Source organism: Salvia hispanica, chromosome 4 (genome assembly GCF_023119035.1).
Source record: "Salvia hispanica cultivar TCC Black 2014 chromosome 4, UniMelb_Shisp_WGS_1.0, whole genome shotgun sequence".
Lineage (NCBI taxonomy): Eukaryota > Viridiplantae > Streptophyta > Magnoliopsida > Lamiales > Lamiaceae > Salvia > Salvia hispanica.
In genome coordinates, this window is record NC_062968.1 from 29,934,595 (window position 1) to 29,957,980 (window position 23,386).

Genomic DNA, 23,386 nt, shown 5'->3' on the forward strand with positions numbered 1-23,386 from the left:
ACTGTCGTGGGACTTGGTTCGATTTCAAATTATGTGATTTCATTCTTGACCAGTACATCGAAAAGGAAATGAAAAACAAAAACAAAAACAAAAACAGAAACAAAAACAATCAGCATACAACAACATGAACTTATTTGGAACTTAAAAACTTCACTCTTTTTCTTGCATATTACTTGTTCATAGTAATGAAATTACATCTAGATAATTATCTATAAATAAAGGGTCTCCAAATAATTGTAGTTCAGTAGTTCACCCAACTCTATCTACTACAGCATGAAATAACACCCCTCCAGAGAAAAATAAATAAATAAAACAAACGAATAAAGAGGAGTGCAGCGGCTACTGTACCGCTTACTCAGTCATCTCTCGTCTGAGTTGAACCTGCTCCATGCCGCCTGAGAGGGGGATTGAGCAAGATTAGATGTAATGAACGAGACTTGTGGAAGGCCCAGGTATTATGTTATCAGAAACCAAAAAAAGCAACATACCTTGAGAAGATCAAAAACCTTTTCGCAGATGTACTTTTGTTGAACACTAGCTCCTCTTTGTTGCAGCTTGTCAGGGTGTACACACAAAGTTGCCTTTCGGTAAGCCTTCTTCACAGCTGCAGTTGTAATGATCTCCGTCAATGAAATAGACTGCCACCCACTTTCTGGACCAAGGATCTGCACAAGACAATGAATTAATGTAAACAGTGGTGGCCTCATTCGGTTGCACACAAGTCCAGGTCATATTTGAGAGACAGATACAGCTTCAGAATTTGGAATTGTTTCTCCCTTTTCTTCTAGCATGGGGTTATTTCAGGTCTTCGTTGTATTGCAAGGTTTTATACTTTTGCAAGTTCGAACATCTTTAAAAGAGTTAATGATTCATGCCCAGCCAAGACAACCCTAGTTAAGTTCCGAAATCATGGTCTGGGAAGTTATTGCAAATAAGTATAAAAAAACTCTAGCAATGACTGAGATATTATATCAGTAGTTTACTGGGAGAATGCATACATATTGCAAGGTTGAGAGAAGTGCACGCAAGTTTCCCTCCTTTCCTGTGGCCCATCTTTTAACATCAGCATCAAGAGATTCAGCAAGTCTCTGCAATAAGATAAGATACTCGTCAACAGCGCAAATTAATATTCCAAAACCATCCATGCAAGTTCAGCCTGGCAATAATTTTAAATTCAAACTTGTGGTAATAGGTGTACATTTCTCTCAGCCTGCTCTTTCTGCACAAGATGGTCCCGCATATTCTTCTCTGCAAGTGCTTTTGCCTGAAAAAATCAATTTCGATGGGTGAAAGGTTACAAAGTATCTTTAGCTATAGCTACAAAGATAAAATGGAGAAGGGCATACTGCTCGCTCCATTATCCTCTGATGCCTCTCCAGTCTTGCTTTACGCCTTTGTGCTGATTCAACATTTGTTCCAGTCTCCAATTCCTGCAGGAGAGTTTGGCATCAAGAGTCACGAACACAGTTTATATTACCTTCAGGCAAGTAATAAAAGACAACTGATACTTACCGAGGAAGAAAAGCTGTGCTTCAGTGCATTATTTCTGGAAGAACTAGAAAACTTCTCAGTGGAGTGTCTGTCAGCTGGTGCTTTCAACTCTCCTGAAGTTTTAAGGGACTTTGCTTTCTCTAGAGCACGCACACGGGCCTCTGCTGTGGCTCTTTCTACTGCAGCTCGTTCAGCTTTGAGCTTTGCTTCTGTGGCTGTGGATCTTTCTACTGCAGCTCGTTCAGCTTTAAGCTTGGCTTCTGTGGCTGTGGATCTTTCTACTGCAGCTCGTTCAGCTTTAAGCCTGGCTTCTGCGGCGGCCTTATCAAGTGGTTGCTTAACCACAGAAGGCTTCTCAACCTTTTCCCGAGCCTCTGCCCTAACCCTTTGCCGAACTTCAGTAGCTGCTCTCTCCACAGCAGCTCTTTCTGCCCTTTCTCGAACTTCAGCAAATGCTCTCTCACGAGCTTCACGAATTGCCCTCTCCACAACTATCCTATCCTTTTCCCGCTCTCTTCCCTTTTTTATGGCTTCTATTCTTTGCTGTTGATCATTGCTATCAAAGTTTTGCATACCTTCTTTGGCATCTATCTCTTGATTCTCTTCCATTGATGTCGTTCGAACATGTTTTTCCTCATCCTTTTCCACATTCACATCTGTATCTACAGCTTCCTCTGTTTCCGACGATTTATCCATTTCTATGGGTTCATCATGCAACTGAGAGTGTAATTCTTCACTTTGTTCATCGGCATGTTTTCTTTCATCGGAAACCATGTAATCGCTTAGTTCTTCCATGTTTGAGGTCGCGGTCTTTTCATTTTCTGGACATTCTTCAGATTTTTCAGAAGATACATCACTTGTCTTCTCGAAGCTTGAGTCTGATATAGGTCCTTCATCCCTCTCCGCGTCTTGCTCCAACACCTGGTCTACATCTGGGAAATTCAATTCTACTCCTCTGAAATGAGATTCAAGGTCCTGAGGTATATCTTGTCTATTGTTTTCAGTAGCATATTCTTGCGGAGCATCATGGATATCACTGGTTGTTTTAGATACATCCTCATCTTGTAACAGGCTTTCTTCGGAATCTACATCCATGACATCAACAGCTTCCGTTTGGCTATCAGAAGGAAGACCTTCAAAAGTATCGAGCAGTTCGTTTTTCACAAAAATCTCTTCAGAGGCACTTCGATGCAAATGGTTAGATCTAAGTATTTCATCATCCAGCCGACTGGATGATCCTTCTTCCATCTTGTCCTCGTCAAGTGCAGAAACTGATCCATTAGATTTGAGCACGTCCTCTTCAGAATTTTTGACGGATTTCTGATGTTCTTCCACTTTGCTGTGTGATTGAACAGGACAGGATTCTTCAGTTTCAGCAACAATATTTCCAGATCCATTAGTATGAGGCGCATCAAAGATGACGCTAGCCTCCCCACCACTCAAATTAACAGCTTCATTTATATCCTCTTGATAAGTAGCCTCCTGACCTTCACCTCTGCCAGCACCCAACTTAATATAGTCTGTTTTCTCAGTTTCCGTCTTCTGAACATTGGGGCAATGGCTTGCCTCGGCAATGGTTTCACTCTTATAAGTAGTATCAACATGTTCCTCTTCAATTTGATTCGGTACAGGTTCTTCTGTTGATTTTGGCACATCTGCATTATCAGCAAACCACTGCTTGTCATCATTAATTTGTGGTTGATGATCCTCATCAAGTTTAATTTTTGACTCTCCTACATCAGGAGGAACATCAGATTTCCCCTTATTGATTACTTCCAGTAAGACTCCCTTCAGCTGATCAAACCAGAGCTGGCCCTCATTCTTCCTTGTCTCCCGAATTTCTGCATCATAAGGTTCTGCATGTCCCTGGCCATCCACTTCGCATCCGGAGTCAGTTTCAGTTTTCCTGTCAATCTTTTGTTGGTCCAGACTTTCATTCCTAACCAGATTACACAATCCATCTGGCATGTCATTAGACACTGACCTCGCATTAACTATTTTGTCACACTCTTCAAGTTTCTTTTCATGCTGTTCCTTATCATCCCTATCATTTTCTCTCTGCTCGTTCACTCCACCCTCTGGGAAGATACTAAAACTTTTAAAAGCTACATCCACTGCCTTGTCATGCTCAGGAATTTTTTTAGAACTGCTGAGAACCTTTTCCCAATCACTTTCAGATTCTTCTGCATGAACAAAAGTGGCCTGACTTAATTCATCTTCTTCCCAGCTCTTCTCCATCCCTTGTGTCCTTTGTAATGCATGGAGATCCCCTTCCACCAGTTCAGGAACAACTTCAGATCTTTTTATATGAGCGGCTGTTATATTTCTCTGTTTAGAGATTTCTGTGCCTATTTCCAACCTTTCAAGGTTAGATGCAAGTTCACTCATGGGGGACACTAAGCTATTAGAGTTGCCTGCCTTCGCAGGCTCCACATCAACAGCTTCGCATCCAGAAATACTTTTTCCCTCTCTTTGCTCTTCATCTGCTTCCACATTCTTTTCAAGCTTTTCTACTTTAACATCTTCACCAGCATAAGTTCTCTCACTCTGTATGCGATTTGAAGCAAATAACTCTCTTTGCACTTCATCTGCTTCCACATTCTTTTCAAGCTTTTCTACTTTAACATCTTCATCAGCATGAGGTCTCTCACTCTGAATGTGATTTGAGGCAAAAAGTAACTTACTCCTGCCTGAAAATATCTCTTTAGGTTCTCTATCAGTTTCAACATTCTCTGACACCCTTTTGCCTTCAGCAGGTTCAGCAGGAAAACATGTAACAGTGTGACTGAGGGATGGAGTTAATTTTCCATCAATCCCAGTAGGTGCAGGGAATATAGGGTCTAAATCTTCATACTTCTTCTTTGTACTGTTGTTTTTTGATCCAAATGCCTCATGGTCAATTTTAGTTTCCCTTCCTGCAACTTTCATGCGATTACTTGTAGGCCTAAGCTTTGATCCATCTTGCGCGCCATCCTTTTTCCTTTCCATTATAATTTTGGCTATTCTTATACTTTCTTGGGCCTGTTCTATGGCCTTCTTCAAGGCAGCAACAGATACAGCATCAACTGAGTTATCATCAAAGTCCTCCAAAGATTCGTCAGCAATCTTCGGTGAAACTTCTTCTTTAGAAGTGAAACCTGATGCCATCGACTGCCTGGTTTCCTTGATATCACTTAGATTTGTTGGATGACTCGACAGAATGGGTGCATCTGATTCTGGTGATTTGAGATTAACTTCATTCACATGGTGAGACCTATCTAGCCTTGATTTCTCCAAGCTCGATCCACCTTTAGCATTGACAGGTTCAACTTCAGCACTGAAACTCCAGGCGCGACTAACTTCATGGTTGAGTAAAGGTGGCCTGTCATTCTTTCCCTTATGTGACCGTTTTCCATCAACAAAATGAGTAAATCCAGGAACAGCATGGAGCTCTGCTATGTGCGTTTTAAGATCTGATGTCTCAACATTTATTTGGTTGGTCCTATTGAAAGACAAGTTAAATTGCTGCTCAATTTCATCGGTAGACTGATCAGATGCCACGCCCGAGGGCCTTTCTGTCTTTGTTGAAGGATGTAGAGAACCTGATTCTTGCAGCTTCCCTTCATCAAAAGATGTATCAGATGCTACACCAGAGGGCCTTTCCATATTTACAGTAGAAGGTGGAGAACCTGATTCTTGCAGCTTAACTCTTCTATCAATCGACCGATCAGATGTCACGCTAGGAGGCCTTTCTGTCTTTCTTGAAGAATGTCGAGAACCTGATTCTTGTCTAGATGGCCGCCCCTCCACTGGAACCCTACAAAAATATTTAGGACAAGCATACAACTCTTTCTATCAATCATTTCAGTTTTAGACAAATGAGATATACTACCAAGTACAAACTATAACAAGGCACTAAATCATATCCGTTTCAGCTGTCAGAGCTATACATGATTTCACAAATAAGAAGGTACAACAAGCACATTCAGAGACCAAATATGGGGTAGAGGAGAAGCCAAGAAATATGACTAATCCTCTCAATGGAAATAGTATCCAACTTTTTCATTTTATCAATAAGTTGTTTTCTATGTTATGTACAAATTATGCTCACTTCATACTTCACCAACTTATGGCGTAACAGGTAACTTTTTCATGTGATGGTGCCGTCGTTCCTATACATGATTTTTGAGTTATTATATCAAGATTGAATTAATGTAAATCTTGTCTGCCTGTATGGAAAATAAAAGACTAACTTCTTCATGTGTGGGTGCCGTCGTTTGTACATTATATTTGAGTTATTATAACAAGATTGAATTAATGTAAATCTTGTCTGCCTGCGTGGAAAATACAAGACTAATTCAGTTAGCTTTTTCTACTACTGATTTAAAAGCCTCAGATTTTCCAAACTCCTTCACTGCCTTCTCCTCTTCAAAGGCCAGGAGAGAGTGTAATATTTCCCTTCAATAATTCTTTTGGTTTGCTCAGCAGAGGGGATCCGATGCTAAATTGTTGGTCGTACGATTCGAACTTGAGTGAAATAAATTAGATAAAACATACATGGATTCCTACTTAATATAGTCAGGTAACTTGAGCCCTTGTCCATTTTGGACATTTTAACAAGATACCTACTTTACAGCTGGGCAGGAAACCCGGAAAACAAATTAATGCTAAAGTCCCGGAACACGGGTTGAAAGGAGGAACCCTAGGAATCGACAACTATGACTACTGCATTAGCAGTTATCAGCTTTCCGTTTAAAAGAACGAAACAAAAACGAAGGATTACATCATTAAAACAGAAAAACAAATGACAATCGGACTAGAAGAAATCAAGCATACGTTTTCAAAAAGACAGCTTTGCAGTTGAACACACCCCATAACTTAAAATTACATGCGACTCAGCTCCAAAATGGCATACTATCTAAAATATTCATCATACCAAAGATAACATTAATGCCAGACGAAGCAACTAGCAAGAAACTGATATTTCTAACATGGAGGAGATTTAATGTGATTTTAAATCTAGAACTGCGCATAAAATGGATATTCTAAGACTGTCAATTTCTAATTGACAATGAGCATCTTTGATACCACAAATCAATTCTTCCCTTTACTAGGATTAATACAAGAGTAACGCAAGTTCATCCAAACAGGTTTTTACATTTTTTCAATCAAGGCAAACAAATGATTTATTTCCTAAAAAAAGAAATTTGACAAAGATTTTTCCGAAAACGTGATAGAAACAACACATTAGCACCACATTCACAAATTCACTCTAAAATTCAAAATCTTCTTCCGAAATGAGAGCAGAGAATCTCGTAAACTCACCGCGGCTTAGCTCTCTTAGCAGAAGCACTGAGCAGCTCCTCGTAAGGCACAAACACATCGTCATGCGTCAATCCGGAGAAGATGTTGGTGTAATCGAGCTTGGAGCTCCGGATATGGGCCGACCCGGCCCGCTCGTCCATGGCAGAGAGATCAAGCACCGGAATGGAAGAGGAGCCGGAGAAAATCTCCGAGTACTCGTGGAGCTGGAGCGACTTCCTATCGCCTCCGCTCGACAGCAAAACGTCGCCGTAGGGGGTTTTGAACGAGAAAGATGAGGAGAAGACATTCGGTCTAGTGGTGGAGTGCTTCCTCCTGTGCGACGATTTGGAGAGAGACTCCATGGAAATGGAGAGAGATGAAGGGTTTGTGGAGGCCTTGGCTAGGGTTTTTGAGTCGGAATTTAGGGGTTTTTCGTTTGTTCCTGTTTCGGTGAAGGCAGGCTTTAGTGTTTGCAGAGTGAGAAATGAGTTCTGTAGAGTCAGACAAAACTAAGGAGAAATGGAAGAGAGAGAGAGTGAGAATCATTTGACGTGAGAGAGAATATATTTATTTATTGAATTTGAGAAAAGTTTTATTACTATCCCTACTCCATTCTCTCGCTCGACTCCGCTATAATGTCTCATTCCGTCATTTTGATATGTTTTATCGCACACTGAGGGAGTGCGCTTACTTGGCATCGGTAGTGTCGTGCTCTTCATCGAGAGCACTAGAGTACAGTGTTGCAAAGCGGACATTGGATGTCTGTGCGTGAATGAGCATGGGTTCTTGTTGTTTAATTCGTAGGTGACGCAAGATATGTCTTTTTTAATAAATTTGGAATCATGTAATGTAGTGCTCGAAAGCAGGTGAATATTGATTTGATCGAGCCTCAAAAGTGTTAGTGTTCGGGTGTCGTGGATGCTTTTAGGTTAGATACACTAATAAATAAGACTGGAATCATATTGCGTACGAATGTTGTTTGCTTTTGTGGATTCATTTTAATACTTTATTTCGAGATAGCGCCACGTGCAATTAATCACGGTTCATGAGTCTTGGCATTTTCCTTACGACAAAATTAGTCTCAGTTAATTCAATATGAGTATTTTGCGTCAAAGTGTCAAGTAATAAACACATACTATTAGTACATAATATTAAGATGAGCGGCATTTTATTACAAATAAGGAAAATTGTCATTGTTCTACATTATGATTATCAATTTATAGATGATAATTATCTAAGTGATGAAGATATGATAAGTTGATAATGAAAGATACAAAAGTCGAAGTAAATTTTATCCAAATGTTAGTCGTATAGGACAATTACAAAAGACACACAAATGTTAAGATTTAATTCGTTACTATTAAAAATTATAGAATTTACTAGAAATCAACTATATAAGTGAGTAGCATGATTTAAATTACAAATTTTCTTATAAATCCACATAGTATATTCAATACTATAATTACCAAAACTTATTATTGACAGCTCATATTATTGTCATATTAAAATCTTTAAAGGAAAGATGTAAAATGAGAAGATATATTTCTCGTTTTTTAAAAGGATAAATATTTTTTTTTAAAAGTGGTGTATTCCAATAAAAAAAGTAAATTAAAAAAAGGATAAAAAACAACTTTACTATTTATATTTTGTGTTAAGAGTAAATAAATATACATTTTAAAAATGAAAAAAGATATAATACCTTTTAAAATAGTATTCCCAAGAAAAAATTTATTAAAAAAAATAAAAATAATCCATACTAGTTATTATTTCTTTTTACCTTTTTCTTCTATCGCTAGGATGCTCTTACACTACTCAATTTAATCACAGGTAATTAATCACATATTTTCTTCTATCGCTAGGATGCTCTTACACTACTCAATTTAATCACAGGTAATTAACCACATATTATTGTCATGAAAGATTCATAGTATAATTTACAGTTATAGGGAATCGTCATATAATTATGATGACACTGAGCATCTGATTAATTAAGCCAAGATTCATCGTCACAAAATTGACATCCCACGTTCAACAATATACAAAAGACAAAAGAACAAAATAAAGAAGAGATGTAAAGTCTATTCCTTTCGACAAAAAATTAAAACAAATATATTAGAAATTAAAGTAAAGTGACTTTCTTTATTTTTTGGGCCATTATTGGCACATCAATACTCGAAAAAGACTAGAATGAATGGCTATCACCTACCAACTTTTGTTCTCATTTTCAAACTTATTCTATCCCAATAGCTTTTAATCATTATTGCATCCATCATAAATCTTGCATGACATTTGGTGGGTTTCATATAATGTGGGTTGTTTTAATTAAATCATTTGTCATCGATAACGAATAGCACATCGTTTGGTTAAATTCATAATGACAATGGGTGGATTTATGAATTTGGCAAATTAAATAACAAAACAACTTGATTAACTTAAAAAAGTTAGTGTTTCATGCGTTATAATGCGTTCTAAAATCTAACTATTAAGTGTGATTTGTGCAATAGTAGTCTAGTGTGCTTTTACTGCCATATGTATAATACTTTTTCAATTTACTATCAATAATCTTGGCAATAAATAACACAAATTTAATACTATTAAATTAAAAAAAATAGAAGAAATATAGAAAAAATTGATTAGAATTACTAGAGTAGTTACCAGAGGAACGTAGTTGAGAAGGAAGTTTTTTCAAAAAATAGAACTAGCCTAACTTTCTGTGGAAGGATCAAAATTGAAAACAAGGCCATTATTTGTGGATGGAAAGAGTACGCAGTAGCAACTACTACAAGTTTCGATTGATAGTAGTTTCAGCTTTCGTGTTTACGTTTCGAGAGCTTTCATTAATAGCTTGCATGCATGAGCAAGCAAGCAATTACGATTAGTGAATTATCTGATTTGATCAAGTCAACATGACCCATCTATGAACATAGCTAAACTTACGCAGATACTCCTGGTTCGTCCATTTATTAGAGATCGAATAATTTCCAACTTATATATAAATTGACTTATTAAGTTATTTGTTGATTATAATTACTTATTTTGTTATAGGCTAAGTACTTGAGTTGTATTCTATTTTAATTTATTTCAAGTTATTTTTTGACAAAAAATCTTACTGTTTTTGTACAACAAAATAAGCTACTTGAGATGTATTCCATTTTAATTTATTCCAAGTTACTTTAGTTATTGTTTTGAAAAAAAAAAACTTATTATCTCTGGTACTCTACACTCTATTGTATGATTCTATCTCAAAATCTATTACATCTCATTTTTTTATTACCATTCATTTAATTTTCAGATGTAGGAGTATTACTTAAATTTTTGTCCAAATTATAAGCCCATTCATTTATTTTTTGCAGAATCTAAATTACATGCCCAAGTATAAAATACTATAGGCCCAATTTTAGAGCAAGTAGGCCATTAGATCAGTTGAATGAAGGCCCAAATCCACCATTTTTCTTTTTCTGCCTTGAAGAAAAAGAAAAGCTCTCTCTCTCATCAGCTTCTCCTATTTTAGTGCGAGAAAACAACACACCACTCTCAATCAATTCGAATCTGCATTTCCCCCAAATCGTAAGCACAATCTCCTCCTTGAATTCAAGATGTTCAGGAACCAGTACGATACCGACGTCACGACGTGGTCGCCGGCGGGGCGGCTGTTCCAGGTCGAGTACGCGATGGAGGCCGTGAAGCAGGGCTCGGCGGCGATAGGGCTGAGATCCAAGACTCACGTCGTGCTCGCCAGCGTCAACAAGGCCAGCTCCGAGCTCTCCTCGCACCAGAAGAAGATCTTCAAGGTCGACGACCACATCGGCGTCGCCATCGCCGGACTCACCGCCGACGGCAGGGTTCTCTCGCGCTACATGCGTAACGAGTGTATTAATTACTCCTACACCTACGAGTCGCCGCTCCCCGTTGGCCGCCTCGTTGTGCAGCTCGCCGACAAGGCTCAGGTTTTGATTTTAGCATTTTGATTAAACCCTAAACTGTATCATTTTCTCAATTTCTCGTATTGCTTTTATGATTGGATTATTGCGTGATTGGGAGTTAGGTTTTAAGAATGAGGTCTAGTAGCGGGAAATTCTCGAAAGGATCCGAGGGCGAACCCTAATGAGAATTCATCAATTGCTTATTTTGGTGGAAATGCTAACATTGACTACCTCTTTCTTCTTTTTGGTAATTGTCAATGGTTGTTTGTTTTGTGAAAATCTAGAATTTTGTATCTTGAGAGTTAGGTTGTTTGGTTACACAAATACACATTTTAATTTCCTGTTGAATTGAGGAATTAGACATTGGGCATAAGGACATGAGGTACGGGGTTTTAGAGGATGGAAATGAAATATTTCTGCAGTTTTCCCTGAAAGAGTAGTGTGTTATTGGAGCTAACTATTGCCAAAAAATGGGAAGAAAACTTAGATATGCATATGATTTTGGAGTGAACTCTCACACATAAACTTTTGGCACTACAATTGGGATTATTAAGGAACTCTGTTGTACTTTTAGACAATGAAAATGACATCATTGGCTAGTTTTCCTAAGTAGTACGGAGTACTACAACACTGTGTGACTGAAGCTTGCTATGATGGAGAAATTGACAAATAGAACATACACATGATATTGGAAATAAAAGAAAAAGAAAAAAGAAATTAGAATGTTTGATATTGGTTGTCAGCAATAAGTATTTGTTCATATTTTGTGAAAAATGGAAACTTGGCAAAGTATTATAAGTACTACATTTGTTGAGAATCTGATGATATGGTCAATTCATAGGTAATCTTGCATACATCTGTGGTAGTGTTTTTACTCTTTGACAAAAGCTTTTTAGACGATATCCAATGCAAAACATCATATTAGCATGGATTTTGCTCCAAAATAGTCAATTTTAACACAGCTTTTCTCAACTTCCCAGTTCAAACCAAAATTTTCCCTTTACACTAATTAATATGGAAATCATGAACATCTTCCAAAATGATCAATTCTCCTGTGCTGAATTTAGTGTAAGATTTGATGTGGGGTTGGAGTAAAATGATGTGAAAGCTGAACCAAATTTTGTTTTTAGGTGCAGCATTGGAGTTAACCTTTTGCAAGAAACCATCCTCGTATACCCTCTGCTATTATTTCTTGTCAACTCTTTGCTTTTAGAGCTCTACTCATTTTTGTGGCTTTAGCGTGATTATAGAGTCAAACTTTTAACGATAAAGTTTTCACTATGGAATTGGGAAGGTTTAGAGGAGTTGTCTGTTGTGCTTGGTATTTGATGAATGTTTTAGATGAAAATAAAGTTTATGCTTTCCTATGCACATTTTGGTGGACTTCTGTTGTAAGTTCTATGTTAGTGCGCCCCAATTCGTGGGGCTCATGCCCCATTGCCCTGGAACTTTTACCTCATCGCCGCAGTGCGCCGCTGCTCCTAACAACGCTGTCTCTAGGTGTTGGCTTCAGAAAAAATTTGACGATAGGAACTTAGGAAGTTCTGATTTTGTAGGGACTTGAAATGGTTTAAACTGTATGTAGAATAAGACCTCAACCTAACACGTATTTAGATTTATGTTGCAGCTTCATACATTCTCCTTTTCAATTTTTTGTGCTTGCCTAGGTTACAATATTATTTGTACCTGTCATATCTTTCACTTTGAAGGTAAAATGATGCTCAAGTTTGTCTTTTATCTGGGTGAGGTTTTCCATTTCAAAATGACACATCTTAAGTTGGAACAATGATGTTCTCCCTCTGATTTGTAGCCGCTATAGTCTCATCTACCATATAAGCCTTGGGCTGTCATTTAAGTAAAAGTTATGATGCGTTTCTTATATCTGGGCATCATCTTTATATTGGCCAAAACCTAACTTCTGCGTGCTTCTGTGTATTCACTGTATGGTATGTTTCATGTTACCTGTCTCATAAAAGACTTCTCTATCTTACTGAGTGAATGTCCCAGAAGAATATGTAAATTCAATGTTTGTAGCCCTTATATGTTTTGTGGCTTTAATTTATGTCCAATTGGATGCATGCATGATGGGTTTCAGTGCAAAAATCAAACCTTGTGTAAATTTTTATACTCTAATATTACTTCATTAAATGTTGGTATCTTTTATCCTTGTTATGTAAAGATTTCTTATTTCTCGTCAACTTATCTGGATTAAGCGTGTAAATTTGAGTAGTTGTTGAAGTATCATTGTTGATTTTTTTGAAGCTCTTTCTATATGCTGATTGCTGAAGCATCATTTGTTTTATCTGCAAAAATGCAGGTTTGCACCCAGCGCTCTTGGAAGCGACCATATGGCGTTGGCTTGCTGGTTGGTGGTCTTGATGAATCTGGAGCTCATCTATACTACAACTGTCCAAGTGGAAATTACTTTGAGTATCAAGCATTTGCAATTGGATCTCGGTCACAGGCTGCCAAGACATACCTAGAACGGAAGTTTGAGAGCTTCATGGACTCATCGCGGGAAGATCTGATCAAGGATGCTCTTTTTGCATTGAGGGAGACCTTACAAGGAGAAAAAATGACTAGCTCAATCTGCACAATCTCCATACTGGGTGCTGGGGAGGCGTTCCACGTGTTGGATCAGGAAACTGTGCAAAGACTGATCAATGAATTCGAGGTAGTTGGCGAAGAACCCCCTGCTGACGAGGCTGCTGCACCAGATGCCGAAGCTGCTGCTCCAGGTGCTGCTGAAGGAGCTGCCCCTGACCAAGGCGCAGCTCCAATGGATATCTGATACTGCCAAAATCTACTCTGCTCACGTTTCTCGCTGTAGGAAACGAGCATCATGTTCGTGTTTCTGAAACTTTACACCTTGAACAGATATTACTGGCTGGATTGTGATTCTTCAGTGCGACTATTTAAGTTTATCCTTTGCTTTTTTGTATTTGTATTTCTGATGCGTTGATGAACTCTCTTGGTGTAGGGTTGACATTATGTTTTTCATCTTAGGTTGAATTTGATTGGTCCCTAAAAATGATAACGTGGTAGAGTATTTGGACATGCGGTAATTTGATAAAGGCTAAATTCTGGTCTTGCAACTTTAAAAATTACGTCTTAAAAATTATGAAGTCTTGATTTGTTCACTATTATTTCACGATAGATTTTATTTGAAATTGTATTTGATATGGCATTAGAAGGTGCACACCATTGTTGGTGAGTGAAACAATATCCTCTATGAAGCGAAAATTGATACATTCAACACCGCTCTGCAATTATCTTGAGGTAATGCTATAAAAGGGCGTGACAAAATCGAATATTTATTCTTAATTTAAAGAATAGAAATGCTACTGAAAATCAGCAAAATTTCATTTATATAGGCCGTGAATAATAGATATCAGTCTACAACATTGTTTGCAAAGGGATTATTAAAGACAGCATGTATCTCTAGATCATGACTTCGTCATAAACAAAATTGTTGTGGTCAGGCACAGGAAGCCCTTTGATCCGCATTTGTTTATACATCCACTGCCAGTTCTCTCGACTTACCTCCCCCCCGAGCGACCTGATCACCGAGCCACCACTGCATGCCCCGGTCTTGCAGCACTCCTCCAACGTCCATCCCTTCACCAGCCCGTACAGAAACCCGCTAGCAAAGAGGTCCCCGGCTCCTGTTGCATCAACTGCCTTCGACTCTCCGCTTGCTGGGATTCGGACAACCTAATGCCACACAAACCAATGGAGAGTCATCAGAAAATTTGAGTTGATAATCTAAGCTATGTTGATGAACACAGACAGAAAGAGTATGTCGTGGAGAGAAAGAAGAGAAACGGAACAGACCTCGTTCCCTTGCTTCGCAATGCACCCTTTAGCGCCTAAAGTCACTACAGCCCATCGGCAGTGTTTCCCAAGGAACTCGAGAGCTGATTCAGGATCTACTTTCTCATCACTGCAACGCAAGGATCAGATGAAACGATCAACAAGACTGTTCGAATGTAATCTCACTACAACTCTGTTTCACATAATTCATATGGAAGGGAATTGGACATCACCTCAAGAGCTCAGCAGCCTCGTCCTCATTTGCAAAGCAAAGGTCTACACCTCCCGATTCAAGCAACTGTAGAAGTGGCAATCTGAATTTCCTTACCATCTGCAGATGGTAGATTATTTTAACACAAAAGTAGATCAGAATAAGTTCGTTAATCAAGTTTACTCGTAGACAGTATGAAAACTCCTGAAACGTTACCTCAAAACTGGCGAGGTCGAGGGAAACTAAAACACCTTCTTGTTTGGCAATTCTAATGGCTGCCTGAATAACTTCGATGTTAAAGATTCCATATCTCATCACTAGCCACTGTACCATAGAAACCAACTTAGGCCAATGAAAACCGGATATAGGAAACAAGTTATTAGCTAGATGGTAAATGCAACCAAGATTTATAAGCATATATAAAAATTAGTTTATGAAACTATTAATATCCATACAGAGTTACACATGTCGATGTCTATATGCAAGAATTTCCGTCCATGAGGCAATCTCAACCATTTTCTCAAAACTGGGATTGGAGAACATGAAGAAAAGGGAGTATGACAAGGAGACAAGAGCAAGAACCCGGGCCATATGTTAAGCGAAATGAGAGGATAGAGTCGGTAGTGCCTTACCCTGGAACCTCTAAGATCCGATGTAGTCAAATCATCTGCCTGGTAAAAGCATAAGATTATGATGTTCATATGCAAGTTCAGACTAACAATGTTAATTTCTTGAGAATTATATCACTGTATACACCTGAACTTTCACTGCACTCGAGAGACATGGCCGCATAGTACGATTGCCAAATTCATCAACCAAGCAAACACACTGCATCATAGATTTCAATCCATGTCTCAGAATATGCTTAACTACTGCCTCAAGAATGATTAAAACATACAAGCTAATTGCAATAAAGCTCACCTGGGCGGTTAGCCCGGTTTTAAGCCTCAATCTCGACAGATTAATGTTGTAGGAGCTCATGTTTTCAATGAACAAACTTCCCTCTTCATCATCCCCACAAGCCCCTATTATGCCACAAGTGATCCCAAAACCAGCAGCCAGACCTCGGATTGTATTAGCAACACTACCACCTGCTATGGTCTTCAACGAAGCCCCCTTTTCAGGAGAAGCATCGAAATGGCTATTAACCTCGCTCAAGACGAACTTCAGCTCTTCAGCCGCAACCTGCATAAGCCAAGAGTTTGATCAATACACATACATTTATACCTTTGCACCTTCATTAAAGTGTGCTCTATAGATACTAGTTCATATCACCCTGCATACACACAAATTCGAGCACATGAAGCATTTCACCTAACCGCCCTCAGAGCGCCCCACGCTCCCAACAACACTATGTAACACACCTATGAGATAGTACTACCCAAATCAAACATGGGACTGAAACATGTGATTACACTCATTATATCATACAAAAGCAATAAAGCATGAAACTTTAAATAATAATGCGTCTGCAGCAATCTGTCCTTTGAAAAACACGGTCGTTAAAGCAACAAAAACTACAAAGGTAATCAGATATAATATCCAATACAAGAATCAAATTTCATCACAACACAAAATCAAAAAATTGGAAAAAGATTCAATCTTTGATTAATTGGAAGTGAGAAAAAAGAAAAACAAGAATCCCAGTGATGCGATGAGAGTTTTACAGGGAAGGAGCCGCCGGGCTCGCCGGGGATGCGGGAGAGGAGGGAGGAATCAACAGTTGCGACGTGGTCAACGAGAGCAGAGGGCTGTAACCCAAGAATGAGGGGAGCACCATGAATTGCGTCTTCGCTGTGGATTTCAAGACCCATAATTCGGTTGAATGTGAATCCAATCCAAGTGGCTAAAGCTGTTGCTGTTGCTGTTGCTGCTGCCGCCCTTTTCCGCTCCTCCCCTCCTTTCCACCTCTCAACCCTCTATTTATAAACCGCAACAACCCCTCAACTTTCTATATTTGCATTTTTGGCTTATCATCAAATATATTTTTCAACTTTATCTTATATTCTTAAATAAATCAAATTTTTTTTAGTAATTTTATTATCCAATTCTCCCAATCTTTCATTTTAAATTCTCAATCTTTTAGGAGATGTTACCATTTTATCATTGGAGTGGAATTCTGATAAGAGGAAATGATATAAATTGAAAATTTGATACTATATGCAGTCATTAATAAGTCGAAGAAATGGTACAATTATAAGTTATGGATAAATTTGAGAAATTTCAACGACACAATTTAAAAAACATCAAATAAATTCAATCATTAACCCTTATAAATTCTCCACATATTTTTCATAATCTCTATTTATTGGAAATATTATAGATATAATAGTAAAAGCACCAATTAATCAAAAGATTTCCACTCTACTAGAGTACTAGTTATTGCGTGTCAAGTGTACATTTGTACTCAATATATGCGTCCCCCTATCAATATATTCTATAAAATAAATTAATGTGGGATAAACTATTATGCAAAATAGACTGATCTATCTTAAATTATTTAGAAAGCTTCAATTATATCATAATTATGAATATATCCTTAAAAAGTAAATTAAAGTTGGATAAATAGGAAAAATAGTCATTTCTATCAGTATATCGTAATTATGAATCTATTCATAAAAAAAAATAAAATTAAAGTTGGATATTTATTAGGCAAAACAGTCTCATATATCTCAGATTATTTAGAAAATTTAAATTATATCATACAAATACAAATTATGGTTGAAAATTGATTATGCAAGTGGATGGCGAAGTTTCTGATTGCAGACATGTAACTGAGTCAGCCTCTGCAAATAAAAGAACATGGTGATAACATCCAAATCACAAAATGACAAATTCATGGTATCTTATAATGCACCCCATTCAAATACAACTATAGGCTCTGGGATCAAATACAGTGAAAATATTTCTCAATTGATGTATGAAGGCATTTGCGATGTAGCGATTATCACTAATAATGTACTACGGAGTATAATGAATGAAAAACGAAAATGAACTTCAAACTCAAACAAGGAATTCAGGTAGAGTTACCACACCATTGGATCGATGAATATAATAAATACACCGTCCTTACCCACAAAATAACTTATACTATAAAAATATGAATCACTCAATATTTACAACAAAATAGTGAGTAAACAGTGAGACACACATCATTTTAGAAAATAGAAAGTGAATTAAATTTGAGGATAAATCAAAATGAAAAAAATATAGTCCGTATGATATTTTATAGATAGAGGGAATGTTATACTAATAAAGATTTAATCAAAATAAATATTCTTATAAAAAAGTGCTGAAATCACGGAGCGGCCAATCATGACATTTTGCTTTCAGAGATTCCCCACTAATTCTAAACAATAATGCAGCACCAAATTTTGTAAAATTGTAAAGTATTGGCTAATGCCTATACATAGATACCTATATATGACTACCCCAATTGAATATTGTAATTTAATATGCATGCTTAAGAATCTGTATTCATCCTCACAATATTCCAAAAGAAAAAGGTTACAAAAGAAATATAGGAAACTCAAACAATGAGTCATATCATAACTCATGAAGCTCCAAATTCACTCGTTGCAAATATCCAAATTCAAATGCAAGCATCTCATTGTCATTCATGTTGCTTTTACAGAAAGGGGTTCTACATCATGAAACCGGGGTGTAATCGAGCTGGGCTGACAAAATGAGTCATGTAGCACGGTTATATAAACCCGGTATAAGTTCATCAGAAGCAATTAATGCTCACTGTTTATTAGAGTCTGCACGGGGCAGGGGTTCGATCAGTAGCCTTCAAGAGCAATAACTAAAAACCCAAAAATTTGTACCGAAAGATCTCATTGAACAGCCTTCTGGGATTTTTCGGGTAGGATGTTGTCAGGAAGGACAAGCTCTGGTGGAGTTTCGCGGACTACACCAATCATTGAGTCGTATTCCTCATCACGGCGAGCAAACTTCTTGCGCAGCATCTTCTCAAACTCGATCTCATCGAAGGATTTGGTGTTTTCAGCAGCATGGACCTTTGCTAGGTTGACATAGTTGGTTGCTGATTTAATGATGAATTCGATCTCTTCTTCAGTGAGCTTTCTGAGGAGCTTGGCTGGATTACCAGCCCAGATCTGTAAATACACGGGTTCCGAACAGTATGATCAAATCATTGTTGTCATTATGGACGCCCTTAAGAGGGTTGATCCAATACATATGCATAGGAAAAAGAAGGCAAGGAAAATTAAAAATCGAAAAAAGGAAAAAAAAAGTTTTAAGTTAATGAGGAGGAGCTAGAGATTGAAAAGGCGAAATGGTATTTTGCCGTCTTTTCAAAGAAGTAGACACTTGATCATATCACGATTTGAGGATTTGTAGTTTATAAAAAGGGTATAAATAATACACTTGCTCTTACCAAATGATACTAAAAAATATTGTATAGAAACTAAAAATTGAAGAAAAAAGTACTCCATCTGTCAATTGATTCATAGTTGTTTTCAGGGTATCCCGGGGAAAGTGAGTCATTTTCTGTTAACTTATCTAATTTATTCTCTATTTTATTTTCCGCATGTTAAAAAAATGTTTAACTTATCATGGGACAAAGGGAGTACTAAACTAATGTGGTACAAAAACATCTTCTATTCCAAAGCTGGTTTCATGCTGGGGTCCAAGGTATTAGGCGCCGGTTATATCTCCAAAATTTGATGGACTAGTAAGGAATTTGAGAAGTAACGGTGAACTCCTATTGATTAAGAAAGGAAGTTCAGCTAGCTTGACTGTTGTAATCTCAATCGCATTCAACTTACATGACTATCATGAAGCACTAAAAACTAACATAGCTTAGAGTAACCTTTTTGCCAAAACCTATAAAGCAATGACACAAAATTGGGTAATCTCAAGTCAATGAGACGGATGAGTTGACACTTGACACAGCATTTTATTCCCCATCATATGAACTCTTTCCGGAGGGGAAAAGAAAGAAGTCCAATAGTCTAGCCTCCCATTGCAAGATAGACAATGAAATATAAAAATAAGGGCATATGACAGTTGAATGGCATACCTCTCCAGTACGGATTCTGGTGTCCTGTCTCACAAGGGATCCTGCAGCAACCATGGCATGTTTCTCCACAACCACACCATCAAGAAGGGTCGCTCCCATTCCAACAAAAGCCTCGTCCTCGATTATACATCCATGTACAACCGCACTATGACCTATGTGTTCCAACATAGGATGACAAAATATGGAATTTATATGAAGTTCTTGATATGCTAATAGCTGGACTATTTCTACTTTGTATCTAACAAACCTAAGGTAGACAATCAAAATTACTTACCAATTGTAACATTATTTCCTATAATAGTTGGCAGTACTTTCCCACTTAGATTAGATTTCGCCACGTGCACCAAGGAATTGTCCTGTATATTAGTTCCAGAACCAACACTGATGGAGTTTACGTCACCTGTGTCCAGGAAAGAGGCAGACAAATCAATTTGCATCACAAATGAACAGCTCCATTCAGTTTCGAAATTTAACTTGTTTTCTTCAAATGATCAATTCTGGAGAATCTTATCAGAATCATTAAGTTACCAGTACAATGAAAAACTAATAAAAAGCAAAGAAGACCAGAGCAAACTAAGACTATGAAAATTGGTCGAAGTATGATAAAGTATAGTCATTAGCAAATGCAGAAACACTAAGATGAGAAATAACGGGATAATGTTTATATTGAACTGTTCTAGTGTGCGGAAACAGAAACTTAGCTCGAGCACTGCATGAAATTGAAAAACAGGACGAAAATTCACTCGGTGCAAGAAATGGAGAATCAGAAACTTAGGCCGGATGATTTATTCCTCTAGCGTAGTGCATTCAAATTTTTATTGAAAATCTAGAATGTCTCATTTTAGAGTATTTGTTATTTCATCTCAAAAATAGATAACTCACATACTGATTAAGCTAACTGAAATTGTTTTCTGCCACTCTTTATACTCTTCTCTATCAGCCGGTCCTGACTAAAAAATCACTTAACCACAGAAAAAGAGGTGTGACCTGCCAATTCCCTTTGAAGCAACCCCTAGGTTAAAATTCTATTGGGAAAAAATATACACATAGCAGAAACAGAGCTGAAAATCCAAGAAATTCAAAAGTAGGAAACTTAACAGTTATAATACAGGACTATGTTTCAGTATGATGAGTATTTGCAGCTTAACCATAGACGATTCGGAGCGAATGTTTAAGGTGCGTACCTCGAAGGACAGATCCATACCATATCGATGATCCCTGGCCCACCTGAACATCACCAATGACAGAGGCACTTGGGGCGATAAATGCATCCTTATCCACCACCGGAGATTTATCATAGATGTTCATCAGTGTCCGGTGCTTAGAAACTGAAAATAAATTCTTATGAGATGAAACGCACACATAAAAGTAGCTCAAAAAAATATAATCAAATATGAAGCTGTTAAAAGAACGTGCAGCATGAACTGCAGATATAAATAAGCTCAAAACCCAGGAGCATATATCCATGCTACAGCAATATGCCAGACAAATAAAAAGCAGACTGCTAGAAGAAAGGACATAATCTTATACTATATGAAAACAGATCCAACGAAAATAACCCTGAAATTATGGTTACCAAGCATTCCACATACAAGATGAAATCTGAATAATACATACTACAATCCCTTGAAAATACTAAAAAATATAAAAATAAGATCAAACTGCTCTCATCCAGATTCCAGACAAGTTAGTAAGTGTAGAAAACATACAAGGGCTTGATTATCTACACTGAAAGATGTGTCCATGACTTCATGAGTGTCCTAGAACTTAATTCTAACATCTACAAGTGATCTGGACTGATACGAGTAATACATGAAACTAAAATGACTGATGCATGTAATACATGAAACAAAACATGCCTCGATATTGTTTGTGAACTTTTCAACCTCTCATTCCATCCTTCAACTGCATCTACACACCTAATGCATGCCTGTGAATTATCCTATTCTTCTTCTCATTATGTTCTCAACTGAATCTATATACCAGGCTGTCAAGCTATACTCTTCTTCCGAAATCATTTTTAACTAGTAAACCGTGAATCCTTATATCAGATAGAAGCAGCATAAATTTCAGCTAAAATGGCCGATGATACAGAAATCCAGTAAACTATCTGAATAGACCATGAACTTTGTCTGCATCCTGCAGCAACTATGACACTCTATCTGGACAGGTAATTACTGCAGCGTCGATTATAGATCGAGCAAGAGGCAGCCCAGTGCACCTAATAAACCCACAAAAACTTCAATATCATATGAAACAATACTGATGAACACAATTCATAGTCTGACCCATGTAATCATTGATCAATAAAATGTACCCATATCAATTATCTGTGCCTTGCTCCACGCAGACCCCTTAAGAATACTCTACATTGTAATCAGGATTTACAGCATCGTGTATCGAAACAATTACACGGCTAATATTTGACCATTTGCGTGGGTAGCTCCGAATAAAAAGGAAACTAAACCTCGAATTAGGCATCAAAGCAAGAATTTTTCACATTAAAGAAGAAGATAGAGAGCACCCCTTTCCCTGTCTTCTCTCAAACATTTTCCATTTTTAGAAAAAACTTAAAAATCTATAAAAACTTTTCCCCCAGAAAAACCATTATTTTGAAAGGGAATTTAAAAAGAGGGAAAAGAATTACCATGATCCTGGAGATAGTAGCCAGCTTGGAAGGTGGAACCGAGTCGATCCATGGCTTGACCCGTATGCCGAATCCAACTCCCCAAAGTGTAAACCGCTCTTCCTAAGCTCCCCATTTTGATGGAATTGAGTGGGTATGTTGGCCGTGTGGTGTAGGATCTGAGAATGAGTTGAGATTGAAAGTGGTTTTGCTCGAATTGAATGGATTCTGGAGCTGCTCTTGAGACGGGACTCGGGAGAGAGTGTGGAGGCCACAATTGGAATAGGGCAAGAAGCAACAACGGAGAACCAGAAGGCCTAAGGGGGGTAAATCAGGGATTTCAGCAATTGTTTATCGGAAAAATAATTAGTTAATTATGTTCTGCAATTAAATAAATCAACTAAAACAAACATGAATTTTATACATTCGCAACTGTCCTAGGGTAAAAATTTCGATATATGTATTACAGTGTATTGTTTATATTTTCTTCAACCAAACGATATTATTTTCTTTTTATGTAGATAATAGTTTAACCTTATTGACGGTGACATTCAAATGTTATTTTCAATTACCAAATCAAATATAAATTCATAATTTTTTACATTAATTTTTGAAATATTTGTAAAACACAAAATTTGATTATTTCTCATTAAATTGTTCTTATTAGAAATGCAAATATTTTGAGTAAGGGGCTATAGAAAGAAGTTGGCAATACAAAACACTAATTATTTATTAGGTGTTTAATTGAATTTGGGACCTGGCCCCTCGTGGACTATCAACTTATATGTGATTCCTCGTGATTTGATCTCTTGTGAGCCACATAAGCTCATATAAATGACGCACAACGCAACAATGATTGTAATCATGCAACTACGCATACGGATAAAGTAAACCCCATAAAAAATGATGCACTTGAAAATACTCTCTTCACGCTTGATTTGGTTGGCTATCCTCGAGCCTTGAATGCGCCACTCCAAGCACTTGTCACTTTAAGT

General features: G+C 37.5%; 4 protein-coding genes across 5 annotated transcripts; 1 reads left to right on the forward strand and 3 right to left on the reverse strand.

Moving 5' to 3' along the window:
* Positions 1-141: 141 nt before the first annotated feature.
* On the reverse strand, positions 142-7,310 carry LOC125219680 (auxilin-like protein 1). Of its 2 annotated transcripts, XM_048121725.1 has the most exons (8): positions 6,796-7,310; positions 5,160-5,287; positions 1,513-5,090; positions 1,347-1,430; positions 1,199-1,264; positions 999-1,088; positions 489-665; positions 142-395 (listed from the first exon to the last, which is right to left on the reverse strand). In XM_048121725.1, the coding sequence occupies exons 1-8, from the start codon at positions 7,134-7,136 to the stop codon at positions 360-362; spliced, it is 4,500 nt and encodes a 1,499-aa protein (XP_047977682.1). In that variant the 5' UTR covers positions 7,137-7,310; the 3' UTR covers positions 142-359. The 2 variants fall into 2 exon arrangements, with proteins under 2 accessions (XP_047977682.1, XP_047977681.1); XM_048121724.1 differs by having other exon boundaries at positions 1,513-5,287.
* Positions 7,311-10,259: 2,949 nt separating this feature from the next.
* Positions 10,260-13,644, forward strand: LOC125218756 (proteasome subunit alpha type-1-B-like). The gene is made up of 2 exons (XM_048120497.1): positions 10,260-10,721; positions 13,015-13,644. Exons 1-2 carry the CDS (start codon positions 10,371-10,373, stop codon positions 13,486-13,488), a joined length of 825 nt encoding a protein of 274 aa, XP_047976454.1. The 5' UTR covers positions 10,260-10,370; the 3' UTR covers positions 13,489-13,644.
* Positions 13,645-14,048: 404 nt separating this feature from the next.
* LOC125218755 (uncharacterized sugar kinase slr0537) lies at positions 14,049-16,627 on the reverse strand. Its single transcript, XM_048120496.1, has 8 exons — positions 16,389-16,627; positions 15,643-15,906; positions 15,478-15,549; positions 15,354-15,392; positions 14,938-15,045; positions 14,744-14,841; positions 14,532-14,640; positions 14,049-14,411 (listed from the first exon to the last, which is right to left on the reverse strand). The coding sequence occupies exons 1-8, from the start codon at positions 16,533-16,535 to the stop codon at positions 14,139-14,141; spliced, it is 1,110 nt and encodes a 369-aa protein (XP_047976453.1). The 5' UTR covers positions 16,536-16,627; the 3' UTR covers positions 14,049-14,138.
* Positions 16,628-18,304: 1,677 nt separating this feature from the next.
* LOC125222978 (gamma carbonic anhydrase 2, mitochondrial-like) lies at positions 18,305-22,688 on the reverse strand. The gene is made up of 5 exons (XM_048125905.1): positions 22,413-22,688; positions 20,950-21,093; positions 20,040-20,165; positions 19,766-19,917; positions 18,305-18,839 (listed from the first exon to the last, which is right to left on the reverse strand). The coding sequence occupies exons 1-5, from the start codon at positions 22,525-22,527 to the stop codon at positions 18,558-18,560; spliced, it is 819 nt and encodes a 272-aa protein (XP_047981862.1). The 5' UTR covers positions 22,528-22,688; the 3' UTR covers positions 18,305-18,557.
* Positions 22,689-23,386: the final 698 nt, after the last annotated feature.

Bases quoted from the DNA above. Each gene is read 5' to 3' on its own strand.
- LOC125219680 (XM_048121724.1), bottom strand. From the start codon at position 7,136: ATGGAGTCTCTCTCCAAATCGTCGCACAGGAGGAAGCACTCCACCACT. The intron at 1,089-1,198 runs GTACACCTATTA...ATCTTATTGCAG, and splicing joins AAGAGCAGGCTGAGAGAAAT to AGACTTGCTGAATCTCTTGA. The intron at 666-998 runs GTATGCATTCTC...TGTCTTGTGCAG, and splicing joins TTCTCTCAACCTTGCAATAT to ATCCTTGGTCCAGAAAGTGG.
- LOC125218756 (XM_048120497.1), top strand. From the start codon at position 10,371: ATGTTCAGGAACCAGTACGATACCGACGTCACGACGTGGTCGCCGGCG. The intron at 10,722-13,014 runs GTTTTGATTTTA...GCAAAAATGCAG, and splicing joins AGCTCGCCGACAAGGCTCAG to GTTTGCACCCAGCGCTCTTG.
- LOC125218755 (XM_048120496.1), bottom strand. From the start codon at position 16,535: ATGGGTCTTGAAATCCACAGCGAAGACGCAATTCATGGTGCTCCCCTC. The intron at 15,907-16,388 runs GTAAAACTCTCA...TGGCTTATGCAG, and splicing joins AGCCCGGCGGCTCCTTCCCT to GTTGCGGCTGAAGAGCTGAA. The intron at 14,842-14,937 runs GTAACGTTTCAG...TACCATCTGCAG, and splicing joins TCGACCTCGCCAGTTTTGAG to ATGGTAAGGAAATTCAGATT.
- LOC125222978 (XM_048125905.1), bottom strand. From the start codon at position 22,527: ATGGGGAGCTTAGGAAGAGCGGTTTACACTTTGGGGAGTTGGATTCGG. The intron at 20,166-20,949 runs GTACGCACCTTA...TCCTGGACACAG, and splicing joins GTATGGATCTGTCCTTCGAG to GTGACGTAAACTCCATCAGT. The intron at 18,840-19,765 runs GTATGCCATTCA...GTGTATTTACAG, and splicing joins CCAGAATCCGTACTGGAGAG to ATCTGGGCTGGTAATCCAGC.